This window comes from Thunnus albacares, chromosome 18 (genome assembly GCF_914725855.1).
Source record: "Thunnus albacares chromosome 18, fThuAlb1.1, whole genome shotgun sequence".
In the NCBI taxonomy this organism is placed as follows: domain Eukaryota; kingdom Metazoa; phylum Chordata; class Actinopteri; order Scombriformes; family Scombridae; genus Thunnus; species Thunnus albacares.
The window spans coordinates 28,697,677-28,716,031 of NC_058123.1; the positions used below are offsets into that span (position 1 = coordinate 28,697,677).

Genomic DNA, 18,355 nt, shown 5'->3' on the forward strand with positions numbered 1-18,355 from the left:
GAGCTTACCTGACTTTTATGTCTTTTCCTACTTCCACAGATAAACTGACAGTCTGTCTTAAAACAACAGACAAGAGAGAGCACATTTGAAGGGGATATTTTAATAGTCAGTATGAACAGGAGGAATGATTACAGTCAGGAAAACCTCTTTCACTGTTCATATGGACACCTGACTGTTGTTTTAAGACACACTTGAAAAATGTGAACCTGTCCTTTAAATCCAGTCGTAGTTCAAACATGAATTACGCAGAGTGTTTAGATCAGTAATTCCCAACCAGGGGTATTTAGGTCGGACGTGGGTAGTCGGAGTGGATTGCAGGCCTACATTGCAGAGACCGAGGTTCACATCCTTAGTCCTGAATGTGGTTAAATGTGGTTAAATGTAGGCATAAAATGAACTTGAAAGTCTTGGTTTCGGTTAAATGGCAATAAACACATGATCTGTGTCTTTTTTCTGTATAAAACAAAGATCATGATCTGTCCCTAATCTGATCCAAGTGCTGACAGTGCCTAAAAAAATGATATATGATATAATTACTATCATTGGATACTAAACTTCAAAATCACTTAATTTTTTGGGAAAAACAAGAAATATCATGTCACTGAACATTGTAGTGATGCATTAAGTATCAACATATTTGCAGTTTGGCAGATTAATTAACATTTTCTTTCTGTTGTAATTTAGTAGTATATAAACACAATTTCTAAGAGACATTTGGAGAGCATCTTACTCTGCCAAGCATACAGACAAACGTGTACTAAACCAACTATTGAAGCCCTGTTGAGTGATGACTTTGTCCTCCTGGTTGCCACGAGACGGCGCACCCTTGGTTCCGAGCTGCATTGGTTGCTTGGACTCTGGTATACTGCTTGCAGGTCTAGTTTATATATGGTGCTATGTTGTAATCATTGATTTTAATGGAATTTCTAAGCTTTTCAGATGTCTTATTTGCATTGTTTAGTCTTTCATTTGCTGTTTGATTATATTACAGTAAACATTGTGGTAATGTGATTCATTGTAATTTTGTTTGGGAATATGGCAATATACTTTACTAAAGTGCAATAACATTTGACATGATAAGGGCCTTAATGTGGGTCCTGCTTTATTTCCTGATCTTGGGGCTCCTGTTCAGTAGAGGGTCCTTGTGTAAAAATCTTGTTTTAAGACTGTGTTTAATGGTGCATCTCCCACTGTAAATAAATAGATTTGTGTTTAATCAAGTTGCCAAACAACAAACCTGGGGCCATGTAATATTCCAGCATTGGTATACTATACAGAGTGCACAGAGAGTGGGGGCCTGGGGATTAATAGGGACCCAGCAGCTTGTTTTAGCTCACAGCCCCCAGCAGGTTAGCCCAGCCATGAATAAAGACAGGGTTCATGTTGATGTGAGCGAGTGAAGGAGAGAACGGTCAATCACCTATTATAAACTACAGCTTATCGGAATGACTTTTGTCTCAAGCAAATGCCTATTGATGCTTAACTGGCCTTTTGAAAGAGCAAAAATAGTTAAGATTGCTTTGCCAGGTTGTGGTTCCTCAGCTTGGCAGACACAAAGAGGTGTTAGAAGGGTGCCAGAGCAGTTACCTGCTTCACTGGAATTCCAGTATTAGGGATTAGATCTGGAAAGAAGCCCAGAAATGTGAATTCACTAGGAAACAAAAGATTTAGTTCCAAGAATACCTGACCTAAGCTTCAGCGACATACATGCCTCAGGAGATGAATGAGAGACTGCTCACATTTCTTGTGTGTAAAAATGATGTGCTATGTGACATTTTAGTTTTTGGCTTTAGTCAATCTAATTCTTAAAATCCTCCTCCAGACATGTTTTAAGATATATAAATACTCTTCTTTGAATAATGATTTGTCTCTGATATTTTCCCACAAAAGTTCAGTTAAGAGGTAATTTTTTTTAAAAAATTACAAACTATTCCTCCTCCCTCATTGAAAAATACAGAACCTGTGAATGGGCATATAAAAAAATATTTTTATATGACTTTAGCAATTCCATTTTAAATGCCAATCATCAATTCATCATTTAAACACTGTATATGAAAGAATTATTAATTGGTAAGTTACATTTTTTAAATTTTGAGTTGTATAAGGCATTATTTAAACGCAACTGTAATTAGTCAATTTATCATTGCCTTTAAGTTTTGATCAATGTATTGATTGATTTTGATTAAACACTGTAAATGCAAGAATATTAATAATCATCACGTGTTTGCCCTCTGGTGGTAATTATTCTTCAACACATTTCAGCAAATGACTGTACATGCCACGTTCTCGTGTGATTTAATATGCATTAATATAGTGTCAAGGAAAGTCGTCTTTCCATTGCTGGCAGTATTAAAATATTTTGGCTCCACTTTACTCCAAACTAAAGCACTACCGATCATCTGCTGCCGCTGCTCTGCAGACATAACGGAACCACCGAGGGAGCCACACGGCAATAAGAGCCCAGTTACCGCGACACCGGAAGCTAGTTTACCTGGGAATATAATTTTGTTACATGCCCTCAGTATTGTCTTACAGGCAAGATAGGTCCCATGAAGAGAAAAATGACAATACTACTACTAAGCAAAAATAAAATGAATGTGTCTTTTTAAATAAAAATAAATGAATGAATATGTATGGATAAAGATAATTTCTGTATCTTTCTAAATGTATCCAGTTTATGCATATAACGTTAATTGTTTTCGGGGAAGAGTTTGCAGGCTGCCCCACGGCGCCTCCTTCAAGACAAACCTGAGGGAGCAGGAAGCGTACAGTAAAGGGATAGCGTTTCCATTATCTTTTGGTTTTCATGCTGTCAGAACTTGCTATCCTTCTGTCCTACTGCTGCTCAAAGACCCCTGCTTGGGAAATGTTGTGAACACTACTCTATTAGAAACATTATGTAAGTCACAACAGACTCAAGTTCTCTCATAACGGTGGTTAGCTAACGTTAGCTACGAAGCTAGGTTACTCGGACAACCCTTCTTACGACAGCTAACTTCGCTATGTGAACTAACTAAGCCAGGAAAGTGGCGATAAAGAAACTCTGCGACTGGCTGGTTGGTGCACATTTAGTGTTTCCATTTTTGAATGTGAGTAGATGATGTGACGAGATACTGCTCATTGGTTGGTTAACTGTTACTATTTGTAGCTAACTTGCTATTAAATTGTACTAGTGTTACTCAGCTAACGGTTGCTACCAAAGTTGCTAACTAGCCAGGTAGCTATAGGCTGAATGCATAAAGCAGATACAATCGGCTCGTAAAAGTCATTGTCTCATAATTAGTATTTCTGTAAAATGAAACCTTTATCACATACAGCCATAGGTTACATAAGAGGCCAGTATTGCATTTTCTTAGCCAAGGTAAGCTAGGCAACGTTAAGCCTGACGTTAAAACCTTCATCTGTTCGTCTGGTTGTTTTATCAGTCTCAGTTTATCGAGTTTACATTGCACTATGACATGACTCCACCGTAGTTTAATTTCATATCAGCCAAATAATATTGCTAGTTCATGAATAGGAAATATCCTCTGGTAAAATTATTTCCAAATTGTATTCATTGAGGGTTGACTCAATAATTGTGAATTGCCTTTTGCTACAACATGTTTGACAGCTCGTTACCACAGCTAACTTATAAGCTATTAAACGTATCTGCTATTATCCAACAAATCTTCAAAATATTCTTGTTTCTGGCTTATGAAATTACCACAGATTGGTCAAGTGAGTCATTTGATTGGTCATACATCACTAAAACATTACGAATGCTGGTTTTGATTTGACCAGCTGTGACAGAAACTCAAAGCATTCAATTTTGCAATGATATGAAACTGAAGAAAGAGAAGATAAAAACAAATGCTGACATTTTAATATCTGTTATCAGCAAATATTTGGCAGTTTTAGTTGATATGTTTTTGATGATAAATTAATTTCAAAATTGTCATTTATTAATTTTCTCTAGTTGACAAATCCATCATGATTATTATGTTATTTTCACTTCTGCACTTTGATTGTGTCATTTCCCTCTGTGTAAAGTTATCACTCGAGGCAATTCAGTGATTGTTTCAGTGATAGAATACATACTAATGGAACTGATACAAACCTATAGTTATTAGTACTGATACGTTTTGTAATACATTGTATCTATATTACACATTTATACTGTATGTCATATCATTTTAAGTAAAACAAAACATTTACAAACTTACAGACACTCAGAGTTCATAAACATTTAACTGTCAATGTCTCACTCTGTAAGTTTTATGGTTTACATAATTCTGATTTGAGTAAATGGTAAATGGGCTGCATTTATATAGCACCTTTTTACCTCAACAGACAAAATGCTTTACAGTTTTGCTTCTCATTCACCCATTCACACACACACTGACACACTGATGGCGGCAAAGCTGCCATGCAGGGTGCTGGCCTGACCATCGGGAGCAATTTGGCGCTCAGTGTCTTGCTCAAGGACACTTCGACACATGGACAGGAAGAGCCGGGATCGAACCGCCAACGCTGTGGTTGGTGGACGACCCAATCTACCTCCTGAGCCACAGCCGTCCAGATTAATCTCCTATTGATTAAACAAGCAATAGGAAATTAATCAATTACAATTTTGATCAAAGTAAAACTATCATACATTTGTCACTGTTTCTCAAATACAAGGTATTCCTTCTGTTAATCGTATCATTGCAAATTGAATATCTTTGTGATTCAGTCAGGGAAAAAAAAACATTTGATTCATCAGATTACTCCTCTGTTGCTGCTTGACAAGTGAGTTTCATCTTGAGTAAAAAATGAAATGCTGAAGTTAGATCCTGCGTTACTCTTGTAGGTGTTGCAGGTCGCTCTCATGTGCCCATGGAGAAAGCGGCCTTTGAGGGGTGGCTGGAGTCAGTCTCCGCCACTTTCCTTACACTAAATGACCAGCAGCGCAACCAGTCTCTGGACCACCTCATATCGCTAAGTGGTGCCGTCCAGCTCCGTCATCTGTCTAATGGACTGGAGACGCTGCTTAAGCGCGACTTCCTGCGCCTCCTTCCTCTGGAGCTGGCCTTCTACCTACTGCGCTGGCTGGATCCGCAGACCCTGCTCACCTGCTGCCTAGTCTGCAAACAGTGGAATAAGGTAAATATAATGATGTTTATTGCTGAAGGACAACAGGCAGCATTGTCATACAGGAATAAAGTCTAAAGACTCTCCATTATGAGCCAGGATGCAGCTTCTAAAGACTATTGAAAAGAAACATGTTAATGAATGAAAGTAGTTCTGTGCTTCATTTATTAATTTGGCTTCCAGTTAACACTTTGAATTGTTGATTTGGGGAAAAAAATAAAAATTGGGAATAATAATATACGTGAGTATTGGTGTAAAACTGCATATGACTGTTGAGTTGATGCAGTTTCAGAGCAGCTAGATCAACTTTGGGTTTTTTTCACTAACAGATCTCTGATAAAGGGTTGTGTCGCTCTGTTAAAATATTTTCATAATGGAAATGGTCCCGTGTATCGTGCTTTCTCAGGGAAGCATCCTCGCTTCTCTGTCTTCATTCTACAGAGCAGAAATAAGTGAATTATTGGCTCACCCGAGGAGTGAGGAGGCATGAATTAAGGCAAATGAGAAGCACCCTACGCATGCGTCGGCATCTGTGTGTACCTGCCAGAAAATCTGTCAGAAATGGACTTTTTATCTATTTTAATACACTTTCAGATAACGGTCGTTTGTCATTTAACTGGATAAGGATTTTTAATCATTGGACGTGGATCTTAAGCTGTTTTAAGGACTTGTCTTATGCAGGTACAGTCACGAAAGTGCAAGAGCACACATCTGAGAACACCACTCTCACCAATCTTGGATTACTTTTACCTTGTTTCATGTTTTCCATCTGAATGATTGTGTTGTTTTGTGAGTTATTCCTGAACTGAAGTCGGCTATAATGGCTGTGAATGTGTACCGCAATCATCAGTACTCACAATTGAAGGAGGATATTCACCGCCTGAAGACAGAACTTCAAAAAAAGGATCAGCTTATTGACAGCCTGAGTAGCATTGCTGCTACCCAGGCAAAGCATGTTTCCTCCAGCCTTATTGCCCAGGCAGCCCGATCACCCTCCTCCCCAATGTCACAACTGGTCTCGGCCTCTGCAGCCACCTTTCCCTGGCTGCCCTCAACACACACCGGCACTGGGCCGGCCGCCCAGAGAGTCCTGCAGCCGAAGTGAGTGGCCATTCCTCTGAATGAAAGCTGGTTGCCTCTGCACTAGAGCCGCCAGCTGATCCAGAGGTCGGCATGGGAATGGCCCCGGTTCACAGCTCCACTCCAATGCTGTCGCAGCCATCCTGGCTGAAGTGGTTCATCGCGGCCGAAGGAGGGATTTGGTTAGGGGGAGAGTTTCTCCACCACCTCCTTGAACTCTCTCTAACGGCTTCATATCTCTGATGGATGAGGCTCCAGTCCATCCTGGTGATGCCCCTGCAGTCCCGCTTTCACCCCAGCTGGCAGACCCCACTCCAGCCATGGCCCCTCCCGTCACCGCTGCGTTTCCTCCACCTGTGGCCAGCGGGGGCCTCATTACTGACGGCCTCCCACATTACTTATAATGTGGGAGGCCGTCATCAGACGCTTGGGAGGTCTTTCTCGGGCTGAGCCTCCAACTGCCATCCTCATTGCAAACGAAGTCTCGAAGTCCTTTGGATGCGGAGTTGAGCACTTTAGCCGCATTTTCAGCCTGCACACCTTACTCCAATCTGCATGCAGCACTCAAAACATGGATTTTATTGACAATTTTAACTTTTTAACTTGTTCTGGGATCATGCTTTGCTCTTCAAAAGAGACAGGATTCACTGTGTCTGTGTCCCACTGACTGTGACTTTGTCAGTGCACCCAGGATGTCTGGTCGCAGCCTAGCTGCTGTTTTTTCCAAACAGTTGATCTGCCACTCCATGGACATAGTTCAACAAGTTCAACACTTTGGATGTGTACATGCTCAGGATTAGATTGATGAATCTCTTTTACTGTCTGTTGATTTACTGCCCACCTGGCCCAAATAATGGCTTCCTAATTGAATTTGCCAAGTTTTTATTTACTATTCAATCTTCAAATTTGAATGCAACATGTATCAGGGCCAACCCACAATCATGCTCACACTCTTGATTTGGTTTGCCTCTGTGTAGTTTTATGGTTTTTATTGTTTTTTATATTGATATTCCTGTTTTTAACTTTCAGTTTTTTTTCTCAATTGTTTGCATTGGTTTTGAACGACGCTACATGAATAAAATTTACTTACTTACTTACTTATCCCACTGATAATTCAGAGGGATGGCGGGGGTCACAGAGTGCGGCATAGGCAGTCTGCACAGTTGATGTGTGATGTTCTGTGATCATTACTACTCAAGATTTCAGGTCTCGATGATGCTGCTGCATAAACGTCACAGTTTTCTACTCATACAGGCTGCATTGGTGCAAGTCAAAGTCCTGTATCTGTGTTTGCCATCTAGGAACAACTGTTGCAAATTGGCACAAAATGTATTGATTTTCTTCTGATAAAATAAGTTAGAGTTACTACTGATCTTTGATTAAATGAAAGGTTACCTTATATGACGAGAAAGGCTAATAATAATTCAGTTTCATAAACAATTTGTTTTCAGAACATAAAAACTAAATTTACAAACCTTTTCTTGTATTGAAAGCAGCGTTCAAACATTCCAACATGTGTCCGTCTCTTTATAGGTGATAAGCTCATGTACAGAGGTGTGGCAGGGTGTGTGTCGGAAGCTGGGCTGGAGGATTGATGAGTCCATTCAGGATGCAACACACTGGAAGGGGGTCTACCTGAAGGCTAAACTGCGTATGATGCAGCTGAAGGATCAGGAGGCCTTTGAGACGTCCTCGCTCATCGGCCACAGCGCTCGTGTGTACGCCCTCTACTACAAGGACGGCCTCCTCTGCACAGGTACACCGTGGCTCTGCATGATTTTGAATATGGAAAATGTTGGGTTAGATTTGGGCTTGAGTTACATACAGGTGTTGAAAATCTTCTCGTCTGTCTTGGAAAGGATGGATATATATGTAAATCAATGTGTAAGTTGCCTATTTACACATCCAGCAGACACAGCAACATTTGTATTAATGTAGCTCTCATTATGTGCTACATTGTAAATTTCTCAAAGAACTTCAGTACAAAGTCAGAGGTTGTGATATGTAGCACAACAAGCTAGTTAAGGTGTACACAGAACCACATTCCTGCACATGCTCAGTGGCGTCCGCCTTACATAGAACTACTCTCTGGAGACTGAAAACTTGACGCTGTTATTAGTCTTTGGAGCCGTTTCTAAGCAAACTAATGTGATCAAACTCTTTGGATATACAAGCAGTACTTGTTAGTAGATCAGTTCATTGTTGGTTTGGCTGAGACTAGTTGACAATACGAAATATTACATACAATTAGTGTTAAAAGAACTTCTTCGTAATGACCATTAAACAATAGAGACTGGAGTCGAAGTATCAAATTTAACAGAATTTATTTTCTTGTACAAGAAGGAGCGTTGTGCAACACACAGGATGAGGTTACAAAGAAAAAGGCTCCCCGAGGAGCACGTACAACAGGGTTTTATACATCTTAAGTGGGTGTTACAGTTCTTTTCTTAATCTATCAAATACAGACTTATAGATAACGTCATGTTTGTTTTTCAGTTCTCCTGTCCAGGAGGATCTTGTCCAACTGACCCCCAGATGACATGTCTCACCCTATCTCCAACAAATTCTAATTTCTACATCTTCCTCTTTACAAATATAATACTGAACTTCCTTTAACCTTTGCTGATAAGTCTGCTGACGTTGCAGAGTTGCAGTACAAGACAGGAACAATTCATCATGATCTAGATAAAATAGTAACACTCATACACAGTGTAATCATATTTTTTATAACAGGTAGCACTTGCTTTTTGCTGGTTCTGGGGTTCACTATTAGCATAACGAGCCCTGTCAGGAATTAACTGCGAGGAGAGAAGTTGAAGATGTTAAACCTCTGCAAGTTTATGTTCTGCTTGTTCAACACTTTGATCAATTACTCATGTCGTCTCCCCTACTGGTATCAACTATTTGTTGACTGCAAACACACACTGACACAAGGAGAAGAGAAGATGCATCCCTCGTCCGCAGCGAAGGCTTTGTATAATCAGATGTAATTTATCAGCTGAAATTCCATTATTGTAACAATAACCATAATTTGATTTTCTTACTTATTGGCCAATAATATATCTCCCACTAATCTATAACAAAGTAACACCTACGTTGTTATTATAGATAGATAGTAGGATTAGCATGCTAGGCTAACAGTCCATCAGCTGTGTGACTTTATATTCGTATCATGAAGTCTTTCAGAGAACATAAACACTGATAACACACCTGTCACCTGTTAAACCAGAGACACCACAGCTACACCTTATTTCCATCCAGTCTATGGGCTACACACAGCACGGTAAGACTGTGTGGTCTGGACGGGGTGTTATGAAAGCAGGTCAGAGCTTGTAGCAATAACATAAATGTCCTCTTGTCTTTCAGGATCTGATGACCTTTCTGCCAAATTATGGGATGTGCGCACTGGGCAGTGCATTTATGGAATTCAGACACACACCTGCGCTACAGTGAAATTTGATGAACAGAAGCTGGTGACCGGGTCCTTTGATAACACCATTGCATGCTGGGAGTGGAGCACAGGGGCTAAAATCCAGCAGTTCCGGGGCCACACAGGAGCAGGTTGGTTTAAATGTTCAGCACCTCTCTGTTCCGGGTTGTTTTAGAATAATACACAAGCAAACTGTTATTTATGTAGGTCATTTCATTACATCACAGAAAAGCAAAGAACATTAAAAGTATTTATACATAAACAACCAAGTCAACCAAATGCATTTAAATACATAACCTCAACAAAACAAAGCTTTCACAATTTTTAACTGTGATTTACTACAAATATTTTTGTAGCGTTCACAATAATTTCAATTGGTTATGATAATATTGTACTTACCAAGTTTTTGAGATCTGGCAACAGGGTGATGCCACAGAGAGAAGTCTGGCAGGTTGTAAACAAACCTCCAGGTTATTCAAACTTATGTGAGACGATAAAATAAAGATAAAGTTATTATCTAAACTGTCTGTTGTAAACATCCATTCATCACAGTTTACAGAGCCACTTCCTGCTTTAAACGTGTTTATTTCTGCTGTAAAGTTGGGCATTTTAACATGAGGGTCTATGGAGATTGACTGGCTTTTGGAGACAGCCTCAAGTGGCCGTTCAAGGAACTGCAGTTAGTTTTGGCTTCATTTTTCAGCTCTGGGGGTTGTTGCTTGTATACAACTCAGCTCAAGCTAATATGAAACCTCAGCAGTATTTTTAGTATTATCGTCACTCCACTGCAGTGTACCAAGCAAATAGAATCGGGGGAAAGTTGTCCTCATGAATTTACTCTATATAACCTCAAAGAGCAAAATGTTTGTATGATGCATTTTCATTTAAAAAATTAGGCAATGTGAGAGCGATATGATGCATTTGATATTATGACCTTTAGTGCTCAGTTGGCAGAAAATTAACTGGTGACTAGTTTTATAAGTGAATAGTTTTTTTTAAAATTATTTTTCAAGCAAAAATGCCAAATATTTGCTGGTTGCAGTTGCTTCAATGTGAAAATTTGCTGTTTTTCTTTGTTATATGACAGTGAAATTAATATCTTAAGGTTTTGTAGTGTTAGTCAGACACAACAAACAAACTGAAGACATCACCATGGCTTCTAAGAAATTGTGAATGCTTTTTTTTACATAATTCTTTCAATATTTTATTGACTAAATGATTAATTGGTTAATAGAGAAAATAATCTGCAGATTAATCAATAAAGAAAATAATAGTTAGTTGCAGCCATTTAAATATTCTTTTTTGCTGCTGATTGAAAACTGCTGTGTGTGTGTGTGCGTGTGTGCGTGTGTGCGTGTGTGCGTGTGTGTGTGTGTGTGTGTGTGCTAAGTCTTCAGTGTGGACTACAATGATGAGCTGGACATGCTGGTCAGCGGCTCTGCAGACTTCACCGTGAAGGTCTGGGCTTTGTCAGCTGGTGCCTGTCTCAACACTCTGACTGGACACACTGAGTGGGTCACCAAGGTCAGCCCACTGTTCCCTTTTCAAGTTTTATTTTAGGGGGGAAAAAAAATCTCTAAGTGTTATTATAAGTAGCGATGGGTTCTGATTGCTGGTTCCATTTTGGATCTGGTTTTGGGTCTGCAAAAAACCCTGACTTCATTAAGCTCAGACGCTGGCAAACCAAGTTTCTCACTTTTAGATCAACTTTGCTGATGTTGGTTAAAGCTCGATCAACTGTAGCTAATAAGCTGCCTGTTTCACGGCTGCTGGCTGCAGCGCTCGCGCTCAATACTGGACCTATTTCAAAAATTGTTGTCCCCATTAGTCATTTAGACATAAAATGATGGGAACATAGAGTCCAGGTTGAAAAATACCAAAGTTTCCCTTTGAGTTATAGTTTAAGCCTTTTTACCTGCAAATTCATTAAAATTCAGTTTATTTTAATGACCACACAGCTATGCTGGTGAAGTAGTTGAAAAGTAAACATAATAAGATTCGATTAGAAATTTGAAACGATTCAGATTCGATAAGTGGATTCAATACTGGATTCAAATTAGACAAAATGCTATTGAACCCCATCCTTAATTATAGGCTATTTCTTCGGGTTTTTTTTTTTTTTTTTTTAACATAACCTTAATACAGGGTTTCCACCAGAAAAGTTGTTAGACCCGGCAGCCAAGTGTCTTTTTTTGGACTGACCATTGACAGGTGGACAGGTGGACTTGGTGATGGACACCTTGCAAGGTGGACTGAGTCCACTACCAAGACACAGGAACTTGGCTCTGGTCTTGAGGAGTTGTAGCATTTATCACCAATAAATAGCTTTAACTGTACACAAACTGCACTGCTTCATTCAGAGCTATACTGCTAACTTTATACTCACCATCACACATGCTCTCTCTCTCTCTCTCTCTCTCAACTGCACACAACCTACACACTAAGCTATTCCTTAAAGCTACTTGTATAACACATTTTAGTTTAAAAGACAACTTAAAAATGCTTAGGCCCAGCGGGGAGTCAGTACACTGGTGGAAACCCTGCATTAAGTTGACGCATATTTAAAAAAAATATGACGTGTGAGTTATTTTGGGTTCTCAGTTGCTTTTATTACAAACAATGTGTTTTGAAACGTGCATCTTGTGTTATCTCCCATCAGGTGATACTACAGAAAAGTGAAGTAGAATCTATGGTGCACAGTCCTGGTGATTATATCCTCCTAAGTGCTGACAAGTATGAAATTAAGGTAATACTGATGTCTCTATTGTTTGATGTGTGTGTTGTTTGAAAAACAATAATTTACTGTTTTATGAGCTGCTGTACATGAGGAGTCCATAAGATGGAGCAAACACTGTGTTCCTTCTGTAGGTCTGGCCTTTAGGGAGAGAAATCAACTGTAAGTGTTTGAAGACACTGTCAGTGTCAGAGAACCGCAGCATCAGCCTTCAGCCTCGCCTGCAGTTTGATGGACGCTACATCGTCTGCAGCTCTGACCTCGGAGTTTATCAGTGGGACTTTGCCAGTTTTGAGATTCTCAGGTAGAATAATACACAACCAACGCCAAAATCTGTCTCTGTCAAATAATGAACCTATTGTGTAGCTGCTGTGCATTATTTGTGAAATTCAAACTCACCTTCCTGGAGCAGATGTCACAAGTATATAACAGTTGTGATTATTGTGGCCAAAAATGTTTTATTTTGCAGCAGCTTTTCTCAAAAATTGAGATGTAATTTGTGATGTTTTGTGCTCTTATGTGCTCTTGTTGCAGTTAAGTTATGGGAATTTAAAAAACGTTTTAAATGTATTTTCTTAACATGAGGACCATGGGCTCAAAGTTCTATAAAAAAGAAAATATTGTACTTTCAACATGTGAAATCAAAAGTAGGATTGTTGTGTAAAAAACAAAGGCATCGTTGACAGAAAAACTAGTTTGAAGACTTTGCTACACACTTTGGTAAAGTTGGAAATATATTAACAGATTCAAACTTTCTGGATCTTAAACTCATAAGCGGAACCTTTTTCAAACACAAACAACGCCTCTTTCAAACAATAGTAATGTAGACAACGAGATACAACCTAATTTTCACCATCAGTCCTCTGAGCTGGACTATAGTCTCTATGTACAGCCGGCTGTGAGACAAGTGCACAGGGACCGTCTAAAATGTGCAACATGCAGAAACTTAGTTTCCTCACACCAGGATTAATCCTGGTGGCTTTTAGCAAGGGGAAGAAACTCAAGCAGTTGTTGTAAAGTACCTTCTGCCATCTAGTGGTTCTTTTTGTTCTTGTGTTAAACAGTTTGAAATAAGTTATTGTTATTACATCTTAAATAAATTATTTAAATTTGACCATATGGCCTTAGTGTGGTACATTCCCAAAAAATATGGTAGTTATATCACACTTGATATCATGTAGCTCATCTTTGTAAAGAAGAATTTGAAAATATAAATGACAGTTGTCAGGGCATTAAACCAATGATCTGTTGATCTTTACAAATAAAGACTCGATAGTCTAACAACGGCATAGCTGTCAGTGCTGAAAAAAAAGTGTTTTAAATGGAAAGTCAAATCGAATCGTGACCTTAAAATTGAAAGTCAAATCAAATCATGGATTTGGAGAATCATGACACCACTTAAAAATAATCCATCTGTACTACACAGTGACCTGTGTTTCACCGGTGTGCATTACATCACACAAAACTTTTTACTGTTTTACTAAGTACTGTGCACGTTTTAGGCACTAAAAGTAAAGTGAGGGTGCTTTCAAAAATAATGCCATGAATTGTTTTTATCAGTCAACTTGATACAAAGTTCAGTCAACAGAAGAAACTTAAATGAAATCAAAATTTGATATTTGGCTTTAAAAGAGCAGCAGTTCTCCTCAGTTCACCTGCACACAGTGTTTCAGGTACTTGGCAGGTCGGTTGTTCCTGCATCTTGGAGAAGTTGCCACAGTTCTGTGGATTTTGGCATCTCAGCTGCTTCTGTCTCCTCATGTTAATCCCAGACTGACTCCATGATGTTGAGATCAGAGACCATCTGTTGCAGGACTCCTTGTTCTTGAAGATAGTTCTTTATGACTCTGGCTGGATGTTTGGGCTCATTGTCTTGTTGCAGAATACATTTGGGACTGATGGGATGCCTCTATCATGGTATTGCATAATGGATAAGAATCTAAACATCTAAAGTGAAAAACTTTAGGTTAAACTTTTAGTAAAACTTTTGCACAGTACTGTACATGTAAAACAGAAACCTCAGTAACAAGTTTTTCCTTTTTTGTAATTACAGAGAATTATAAGAGAACTTTGTTATTATAAGATAACGTCTTAATGCAGCATGTTTTTATTTTCCTAGGGTGATAAAAACGCAGGACCCAGCCAACTTGTCCCTGCTCAGCTTTGGCGAGGTGTTTGCACTCCTTTTCGACAACCAGTTCCTGTATGTGATGGACCTGAGGACAGAGGCCATTTCGGGCCGCTGGCCTCTACCAGCCTACAGAAAATCCAAACGAGGATCCAGCTTCCTGGCCGGTGTGACGTCCTGGCTCAACGGCCTGGACGGGGGTAATGACACTGGACTGGTGTTTGCCACAAGCATGCCCGACCATAGCATTCACTTGGTACTGTGGAAGGAGAACGGATAGAAGCAAACAAGGACATCAAACCCCAGACTGCTAGGATATGAGCCACCATCATGTGTGCTCTGGAACATATGAACCTTAACAGATCATGCATGGACCAAAGCATCTTGTTTTTTATCTGTTTCTTCCTTTGCATACAGTCCTCCTCTAGACATAAACATGAACAGTAAGAGATGGAAATGTAAGGCAAACTCAGAGCTAGATCAGCACTTGCTCCTGCAGAAACCTGTAAACCTCTTATCAGTCCTCTGATCTTAAACAAAGACAAGAAAATTGACTTCTTGAAGACCCAAGATGTCTTGGCGACCATTTAAAAAAAAATGCCATCAAAAGTTCCAAAATAAACATAACCATATGAATTCTCATGTAATAGACTTAAACATGGAAATGTTTGGGGGGTTTTTTGTTTGTTTTTTTTTTGGCAAATTAGCTCTTTGAAGAGTTTAGCATTGTGCAGTGATAATATTTTAGCCAACCTTTAATCCAGTCTATGTTTGGGTGCCAACTTTGGCCACTGACCTTTTCTTACCAGGATAAGATTATGTCAAATGTGCTGTGGCTCGAACATGCCTAATGCCAAGCTGCTCACTGAACTGATTTGCCAAAATGTTGGTTTCCTTGTAGAGAACAGGGTTGCCTTAAGCACAGTTTATAAACCAGAACATCTCCTTTGATATCAGACTTTGACAACAAGGGAGATGTTACCTGAGGTTTTTACAGACCATCCCCGAGGAAGCTGTACACCGTATCGTATGTTGAAAAAGTGGTTTGGTACATTGTTGTGTACCATGTAAAACATTGTGAGATTTCATGTAATTCCACTGAATATGCTTTTTTTAAAAAGGGGTATGTGGTTTAAATGTCAGCTTAAGAAATGTGATGTGCCTTTTCAGTTCATTTGACGTTACAAACTAGAATTCCTTGATAACTCCGGCACATTACAGTAAGGTGATGACTACATTGTAAATCTTACTTTTATGTTGGATTTTTCATATTTACTGTGCTCTAACAGTCTAAGATGTCTGTAATTTTATAGCTATCTACCTGACACGACTTGCTCAGTGAATGGCTTATATGAATCATTGACTGTATTTAAACATCAGGTTTATTTTTCTAAAGGCGATAATGCATTGCACAGAGAAGAAGTGAAGTAGTTGGTTCTGTGCAAAATTACTATTTTAAACAAAAGAAAATTTGAATTGATGGTTTTTCTGGCTTAACAAGAGAAACAATCTGAAATCATGCCTTCTGTGCATCAGTTTTAACATTGTCTCAATTAGGTTTTCTGCTTCTACAAAACTGAAACCTCAGCCATAATTGAGTGTTTTTTCCCAGAATTTTTCATTGATGTCTTCCTTTGCATTGGTAAGTCACAGATCACTACGGATGGAAATGTATTCATGTGCACCAAACCTCATTTATGACAGATAAGTTTTTTTCTTGTATACAGACTGTAACCTGTTCCTCACATGGATTATTGTACACAGCAGATGTACAGACTGTTCTTAGTTTAGGTTTTTCAAATCTAATTAAAACTCCACCAATATATTTTGTATTGTTATCTGACCATTGCACCACATTATGCCCCACCAGCAGCACTCGGCAAATTTGAAATTACAGTAATATGATTTGTGTATAAAGTGATACATTGAAATGGAAAAGGAGAAATATGAAATGGGATGTTAAATTTTGTGTTGAAGTATCTCTTCAGAGTTAACTCTGCACACTGTTTTTATTTCACAAAATCTATTGCACTGTCATAGCTTTATGGTCACCTGCATCCATCTACAATCAGCTTCAATATTGCAGTCGTTCAAAGAAATAAAAGTAGCAAATACATATAGTTGTGTCTGTATTTGGTCATGCCACCATTTGTGAGTGTGAGTCAACATCATGTTCCTGGTGAGTGTTGTTTTGCTAGCAGCAGCTTTAGGGACGGTAATGTGGGTCCATATACCTGCAAAACTAATGACATTCCCATCAGCCTCAGCTGTACGTTGTGCGGTAGTGCTCGTTAGCAAATGTTAGCATGCCACAAGAGCCTCATACAGCGGCTAGTGTGGCTGTAGACTCTTGGTCTTGTTAAAACCCATCTGTATACCAAATATAGCAGTTAAAATGTGACTTGCTGACACCATTAAAATGTTATTTTATTCAACATTAAAATCTGAAAAGGTCATTAGTGATAGAAACCTTCTTTCCTCTAAAAACATCAAATTAGTATTAATTGTAAGTATGCTGATTTCACTTTGTTTTCTCTTAAAGATGAGCTCCATCTCTAGCTCCATCTTCAAGACTTCTATCAAGTACAGAAGTATGGTGCATGTCATGGCATCATCCCTTGCAAATTGTGTACAGAATGTTGTTTCATCACAGCAACCACAGTCCCTTTAAATTGGACTTGGTGAGGTCCATGTTAACCTCTGGTGTTTTGGCCTGTTTGCCTGACCCTTACTGGAAGAAAAGATAAACCAACAATGTTTGGGGAATTTTTCTGTAATCAATAAACTGTATATGCCAAATATGTACACTTCATATTCTATACTGTGGAAAATAGCAGGTGAATGTGCAAAAAAGACAGCAGAATATTTGCTACATTAACACTATGCATCATATTTTCTACATTTCCTTGTTAATAGGTCTGACACACTTCAGCAGTGTAAATAGCCCGTTAGGCTGAATTCACACCACATCAGGTGTGGCAGTGAAAACGCCAGTCCCCCCATTCATTTGAATGAGGGTAAAGCGTTGAGGCTGCAGGGGTGGCAAAGAAAGAAAGAAAGTTGAACCAGGATCAACTTTTGGTCCAAAGAGAGAGAGAGAGAGAGAGATTTTGAACATTGGAAAAGAAGAAACTAAAAGCCAAAGTAGATTAGAATATTATGTGGCCTTAAAAGAGATTATGAATTGGTAGAATATCTCTTTACAGTCAGAGATAGAAAGCAGAGACATATCCCAACCAAGCACAGACTCAGTGACCACAAATTGGCAAATAACATCATGGCAGCAGGCAAAGATGCATTTCCTCCCACAATGTAAACCATTCAATGAAATATGGTACATTTACTTTAACAAGTTCAACTAAAAATACTCCTAGGAGAAGGAGACAAGGCATCTTGCTGCCCAATATGTAGCAACATGCAACCTGAGGGACAATGAATGACCTAGACACACACACACACACACACACACACACACACACACACACACACACACACACACACACACACATATATATATATATATATATATATATGAATATATTTGTTTGTCTTTTGATCCATTAACCTCATAGACAATCAAATTTTACTAGTTAAATTAGATAAGTAGTTGTTTTGAATGAATGAAGTTTCTGAAGTAATAAAAATGTAAAAACATATGTGAAGAATTTCAGGTTGGATGTTTAGCTTTTCCTTAGCATTCCCCATTGCAATATGTCAGCCTCAAGTCACACACTTTGAGACACTATTTCTAAACTTTATTATTTTAATTTAATTTTTTGTTACCATTTATAGGCCTTATTACTCTTTTTATTTATTATCACATGCTTTATCATGTATCCTCAAGATGTTTAGCTATTAATGAATGTCTTCATTT

At 38.8% G+C, this 18,355-nt stretch overlaps 1 protein-coding gene across 3 annotated transcripts; it reads left to right on the plus strand.

Annotated features, from left to right (window-relative positions):
* The first annotated feature begins 2,739 nt into the window (after positions 1–2,739).
* Positions 2,740–16,597, plus strand: fbxw2 (F-box and WD repeat domain containing 2). 3 transcript variants are annotated; one of them, XM_044334535.1, is made up of 8 exons: positions 2,740–3,089; positions 4,829–5,121; positions 7,723–7,945; positions 9,556–9,750; positions 11,010–11,143; positions 12,279–12,365; positions 12,488–12,657; positions 14,473–16,597. In XM_044334535.1, the coding sequence occupies exons 2-8, from the start codon at positions 4,855–4,857 to the stop codon at positions 14,759–14,761; spliced, it is 1,365 nt and encodes a 454-aa protein (XP_044190470.1). In that variant the 5' UTR covers positions 2,740–3,089; positions 4,829–4,854; the 3' UTR covers positions 14,762–16,597. The 3 variants fall into 3 exon arrangements, with proteins under 3 accessions (XP_044190470.1, XP_044190472.1, XP_044190471.1); XM_044334537.1 differs by having other exon boundaries at positions 2,740–3,056; XM_044334536.1 differs by having other exon boundaries at positions 2,740–2,899.
* The last annotated feature ends 1,758 nt before the right edge of the window (positions 16,598–18,355 follow it).